The 6,574-nt window shown below is 37.8% G+C and overlaps 1 protein-coding gene across 7 annotated transcripts in view; it reads left to right on the forward strand.

The window, feature by feature from the left end:
* The window catches only part of FERMT2 (FERM domain containing kindlin 2), a 93,199-nt gene extending 86,968 nt beyond the window's left edge, over positions 1 to 6,231 (forward strand). For 5 of the 7 annotated variants that reach the window (XM_025164030.2, XM_007424098.3, XM_007424096.3 and 2 more), the window contains 4 exons: positions 2 to 22; positions 2,372 to 2,496; positions 3,234 to 3,375; positions 4,618 to 6,231. In XM_025164030.2, coding sequence (XP_025019798.1) covers positions 2 to 22; positions 2,372 to 2,496; positions 3,234 to 3,375; positions 4,618 to 4,791 — 462 coding nt within the window. In that variant the 3' untranslated portion in view covers positions 4,792 to 6,231. The remainder of the gene's footprint in view (position 1; positions 23 to 2,371; positions 2,497 to 3,233; positions 3,376 to 4,617) is intronic. The other 2 variants (XM_007424099.3, XM_007424097.3) reach the window with 1 other exon arrangement.
* Positions 6,232 to 6,574: the final 343 nt, after the last annotated feature.

Raw genomic sequence — 6,574 nt, forward strand, 5'->3', positions numbered from 1 at the left:
GCCAGGCTATATAAGAGACTTGGTAAGTGACAGTAAACCTAAAATAAACAAGCATGAAGACTTTGCTGTTTTATTAATATAACCTTGTAGAGATGCATATCAAGAGACAGAGTATGTCTTGAGCTCTAGATGTTTTGGAGTAATATTATGCAATAATATTGTAAATAAGACATAATGGAATTATCTGGCTTCCTTGGACAATGTCTACTAATGTTTTCTTCTGGGACAGAAGTGTGCTGTGTTTTTTGTGATGCAGCTTTTGTTTTGTTGCCTCCCTGTTTCATCTTCTTTCCGCACCCTGGATTCAATTTCTTCACGTAATGCACTATTAATTTATGGAAATTCTGCTGCAAGATGTGATAATGGGCATGAATGTATTAACTTTATCGAAGTGTTATCTGCCAAATAAGTGAATTCTTCTTAATTCAGAGGTAGCCAAGCTCTAAATAATAACTGGTGGAGAACAGGTTTGTGGCTATCATATCCTTCTTATATGAAACATTTAGAAAAATCTGGTTGATTGGTGCTGAGAACATGATGCTCACCTAGACAGAACTTTGGACTGATCAAAAAGGGCCACTGTATTTTTATATCCTAACTGAGCAGAACAATGAAAAAAGCACAGTTTTAGTGCAACTGGTTTAAGTCCAGAAGACCTAAAAGGAGCTAACTATAACTTGCAGCCATTTCTATTCCTGCAGCACATTGCCTGAATAGCTGCCATGGTTTCTTCTCTGTTTTTATAGTTTTTATCTAGATCTAGATCTTTTAAAGTCTTAACCTAGCTATGGAATCAATGAGAAACAAATACGTGATCTGTTTATAGGCCAATAATAAGAAAGAATGAAAATTATCACAGAGGAAGGGAAAAATTAACATTTTTGAGGCTAGGAATCAAACACATGCAGCCACAGCAGACTCTCATGTGGTCACTGCATGCCCGTCTGTGCCTTCCTTTGTGGTAATCAGAGATGCAGTTGACAGGAATAGAATAGGAAGAGTTCTAATTAGAGGAGATGAAGTGAACCTTTTCCTGCTGGGTCCATTTTTGATTAACTGCTGGTTGAGTTCTTAAAGTGATGGGACTCTTAAGGGCAGGAGGAAAAGAAAGAGGCAATTCCAGATTTGCAGGACTGAAAGCCCAATTTTAACCCAATACCTGTAATAATGTTGCTGGAAGAGAAGGCTCTTTGTCAGCTGGTATTTGCTAGAAAGCTTTTGCTATTTCTTGTAGGTGAGTGAAAACCTACTTGTACAGTGCATTAACATCCTTTTGAACAAATGAAGAGTAGAATGAGGATGAAGATTGGGATTTTTTTCTTTCTTTGCATACCCACCAACCCATTTATCCATCTATCAGGGCAGACAATTTCCTCCAATGCATTTTGCATTTGTTTGGGGATGTATGTTGACAAGCTTGGTTTTTTATGGATTAGAACAGAAAGAAAAAAAAGGAATGGACAGGAGGAAGAATTGTAGACTATGTTTCCATATGTTACATTTACAGTGAACTTAATCACGAGTTACCCAACGTCTAATTTTCTTGGTTTGCATGATTAACCACATGCTAGATTACCATGTGATTGGCTATTTGTGATTCAGGGTACAATGCAAACACAGCTATGGGGAAGGGAGAGGGAACTGCAAACCGGCTACAGTTGCCCAAGGTTCCTATTTGAATCCAAAAACACACATGTGCACACACAGAGTTATTTCTTCTGAATTCAAGTGGAGAGAAAATAATTTGTTTCCTGTTATTTTAAGTAACAAACATTCAGGAAGCCAAATTTTTGCCACATTTGTTATAAAAACAGTGCATTTTTTTGCTTGCTGTAGGGAATGTATTATTTTTCTTTAACCTTCATGCCATTATTCCTAATTCCAATCCTGCAAATAGCTGATGTTTGTAGCCCACTCTAGTATCTTTGTACATTAAAGCCAATTCTTCATTAGAAGGAAGAGTATCTGAGCCTGCATAATCCCAGATAGTTCTTTGTCCCATGAAGCCTCTTCAACCTCATCCTCCCATTTCACTTCACATGATGTATTGATGTACAGCTGTTCCTCTGAACATTCCATTTTTTAAGGGATACAAAAGAAGCCCCAGTTTCAGGAAATGCACATATAGAAGAAAATGTTCTCTAATTAGTATTAAACTGACAGTTAACAGATGATAGAAGAGACATTTCACAGGTTAAAGTGAGGTGGGGGGGGGAACCAAGTAGTGTTGGATCACCTCTTCTTCCTCCCTCATTTCTTTGTCTCTCTCTTGGCACTCCTCTCCCTTCATTCTGCCCCCCTTCCCATCTCTTATAAATTGTATCTTAAATTCAGATCAGTCGCCTCAAGTGTTTCTGTATCACCCTTACAGATCACTGCTCGGATCTTAGAGGCCCATCAGAATGTCGCTCAGATGAGCCTTATTGAAGCCAAGATGAGGTTTATACAAGCTTGGCAATCCCTACCAGAGTTCGGCATTACACACTTTATTGCAAGGTCTGTGGTTCCATAAATGTCCAGCCAAAAATTCCAGTTGTGCCAATATCTGTGCTATCATTTTCTTCTGGGCAATTACGGGAGGCTGAGGCTCCTTGGGTTATGACAGCTGTTCATAAGTATTGAATTTTGCACAGCAAGTAAAGAGCACTTTGCCCAACTTGAGTAAAGGGGAAAACATTACTTTTTTATCTTCTTTTTTAAAAAAACTAAAAATAATTAATAAATAATTATTCATTACAAGAATGACTGAAATGAAAAGCAGTAGAATAATCTGATAGAGAGCCAGTTTTCAAATACAAACATGGCTTTCTGAGATAGCTAGTATAGACAATATAGATCTAAATTCAAAGGTTTAAAAATTCCCCAAGTGTCTAACCATACAGGAGCTTACCTGTTACATTTTGCCTTGACAGAGGGGAAAAAAATCTTGATTTGACATGCTACAAAGCAGGGGATTCGTTAATACCTCTATATGAGACTGATAAGTCCTGTTAACATTAAAGCAGAAGCAAGGTGGAACTATACTTGTTGTGTAGAAGCTGACTGGCAGAAGGCAAGTGGGAGGCTTGCTTAAGGTTTATCCCTGTTACAGTAAATCATGCAAGGTCATTTGAATGCACATACAAGGGAATAGCTTCTCAGAAGACAGATAATTCTTATTGAATGTTCTGATCATTTTTGGACTTGAATGAAACATTGCTGAAGATGTTCCTTCTAAAATGCAAAAAATGCAGGTTCCAAGGGGGTAAGAAGGAAGAACTTATTGGAATTGCTTACAACCGGCTGATAAGGATGGATGCTGGCACCAGTGATGCCATCAAGACGTGGCGGTTCAGCAACATGAAACAGTGGAATGTGAATTGGGAAATCAAAATGGTAAGCAAGGCCTTTCCCACAAAGCTTTCTGGATATGCTAAAATCTTAGATACTCTGTTGACTGCAATTTTTGGTTTAGGTTGTTTAAAGTACAAGATTGTATTTTCTGCCTTTAGGCTTTGGTGATGTCTTTGCTTTTATTTCTTGCATACTGTTCATCTTTTTTTAAAAAAAAGCCAGAACAAGCTCTTATCTGTTAGCAGCCTCTCTTCTTAGTTGTGAAGCTGACTCTGCTCTGTTTTGTTATTAAGAAGAAATGGGAAGGAGAGTGTAACATCCCAATCTTTCTAAACTCACAAAAAGCAGTGTTGTTCTAAGTAAAGAAGTAAAGAAAGAGCTTCTTATGTCACACTCTTACATAACATTTTGGAGATCCAGAACTTGGTAGATGGAAGAATTCATATGACCAGCTGAAACAGCACTTGCTAACTGATGATCTGATATTTAATGTGCTTGTGTCTTGTTGAAGGATGTCATGTTCCCTTGATAAGAAAGCTAAATTCTCAAATGTAGAGTTGTTGAAAATCCTTCCAATTTGGTAGTCATAAGAAAAGATACATACATATGAACTGCCTCTCAGAGAAACCAGTCTGATCCTATACTGAGTTTGCAATAACCTTTTATGGACAACAGTAGGACTTCTCAATGCCTGTGGAACCCAGCAGGCTAAGCTCAGCCATAACGTAACAGCATTTAGCATTTCAAATGTTGAACATACCATTTAACATATCTTACTAATGAAATGTTATCAATGTTGTAAAACAGGAGCCTCAAAGAAGTGGCTGGACTTAAAGTCATTTAGTAGGTTGGCAGCTGAGATAGAATTTCAAAGCAGGGATTTCATTTTTGACCACTAGATTACACTGGCTGCAGTTTCCCCAGGATTTAGAAGGCTGTTAACACCTTCTTAACCTTTATTCTTGTTCTGGTCATCAGAAAATAATTAGGTCCCTTTTCAGGCTTCGCATCCCAATCTTCCAAACCATGATTTGGACAATTAGGAACAAGCTGTGGATATTCACTTTCTCTTCTTATGTAGCAGCTTGTGGTCCGTTGCACACACCAACCCCACTCTGTTCTCAGGTTGGGCAAGGACAGAATGGAATAACAGCCATGTAAGCTGCTTTGAGTTGGTTGGAGGAAGTGTATTTATTCTTATCCCAATGTGAGCTTTGTGACAGTATTGTAGAAGAAAACCCTTAAGGTCTTATAAAACATGTGCTGGATTTCTTGCACTTCTAGGTAACTGTAGAATTTGCAGATGACGTCCGAGTATCTTTCATCTGCACTGAAGTGGATTGCAAAGTGGTGCATGAGTTTATTGGTGGCTACATTTTCCTGTCAACACGTGCAAAAGATCAGAATGAAAGCTTAGATGAAGAGATGTTCTACAAGCTGACCAGTGGCTGGGTGTGAGTTGGATAAGACTGCCTGTTCTACTGACATAAACTAAATGGCCATATTAATATTTAACTCAAAAGCTGTTCTTGGAAATATGCTGCTTAATCAAGTTAAGCTTGAAGTGTATCTTTTCTTTTTTAATAAGGAAATTTGCATTAGCAGATCAATTTTTACGTGCGCTAAACAGCGCTTCCGTTAATCTGCTACACAAAACCAAAACATAGATCATGCAATGCCTAAGTTTGTGCCTCTTATCCCCTCACTTAGCAAAATGAGGTGGCGATCAGGTTAATTTCTGACAAATGTAAGCTAACCAAATCAGTTTAAAAAAACATTAAAACTCTAAGCCATTTAACTATATAGATACCCAGGGCCTAATCTATATGAAGTGTATTTATCATGTTTAATGCATGTTTTATGAGGTTTTTAAACAAATATATATATATTGTAAAATTGACATCCATGTGTTCAACTTCCTTCCTATGTTTAAGGTAGAATTTTTGGTGTGCAATCCAGGAAGGGTTTTTTTTTTTCTTTTTTTGGCTGCCCTTCTTCCCCATGTATTTCAGTGGGGTTTGTGCCTGGGCTCTCATGTGCATCATGGTGCTTGGTGGACTGTGTCCTTTATCCCTTACGTTTTTTACACTACATTAGCCTTTCTCATGCTGCTGTCCTTCAGATGCCCTAGACCACAATTCCCAGAATTCCAAGTATTCTGGTTCGGGTATCGAGAACTGAAGTCCAGGACATCTGGAAGGCACCAAGTTGAGCTCTTAGGACATAATTGGGTCTCTTACAGGGGCCTGAAGGTTTTTGTAAAAACAAGCCTGAATGGCCTTGAAAAATACTGGCAAATTTGGTTCCAAGTGTTATCTGTTTTTCCTTTTGATAATCATTTATATGTCGTGCATTTCTCTATTTCCTGCCCTCTTTATTTTTTTAACACCGTATTGTATTACAAACACCTTTAGTATTCACCAGCATAGCCACTCTTTATCTAAGATGATATGCAAAATCTTTTCATAATGATATGAAGTAAAGGTCTATGAAGTATAAGATTTTTTGTTTTGTTTTATGTAACTAATGTAAAAAGAAAAACACAAATTTTATAAATGTGTACAGGTTTTTCTTTCTTTTAAAGCTAGCCTCACAAGCCAAAGTAGGAAGAATCGCAATAGTATCAAATATATTGGCCTTACAGTATATTTTTAATGTAAGTTAAGTTCCTGACTTTGTTATAGCTGTGCCACAAAGCCCTTAACAACAATTTACTTAGTTGCCTAGAGTTTGGGGAGGGGGGGGTGTCTCACTTTAAAATTAACACTAGCCACCGGGGGTTCCCCAACCCACCCAACACCAAGGGATAAACCAGTGTTGTCTTCAATAGTCCAAGACATAATAAAGACTATGTACAAATGCATTGTATTTTAAATAAAGGTTGAATCTTTTATTTAACATCTTTGTTTCAATTTCTTCTTGTAATCTTCAGTGAAAATTCACCAACACACTCTTCATGTGAATTCATCTGGTGTATTTATTTTACTATTAAATGTATATGCCACCTATCTCCTCCAGATGTGGAAAGCTGGATTGAATGGTGGCATGATAGAGATTTTAACTCATGCTCAGGCATAGCATTCACACATTAAAGCAAGGCAGAGATAGGAATTTGGGGCTGGGGTTGGAGGGACATGTGTTCTCCATGGAAAGATTCAGGAGCCTCAAGAGTTTCCAAAGTAGTGGGAGGCTGAGACTGTGAGACACATGCACACATTCAGACAGGTAAACTGGGGAGTGG

Source organism: Python bivittatus, unplaced genomic scaffold, assembly GCF_059951505.1.
Source record: "Python bivittatus isolate LINGU-HERP-01145 unplaced genomic scaffold, Pbiv_v1 ctg000580_np1212, whole genome shotgun sequence".
Classification (NCBI taxonomy): Eukaryota; Metazoa; Chordata; class Lepidosauria; order Squamata; family Pythonidae; genus Python; species Python bivittatus.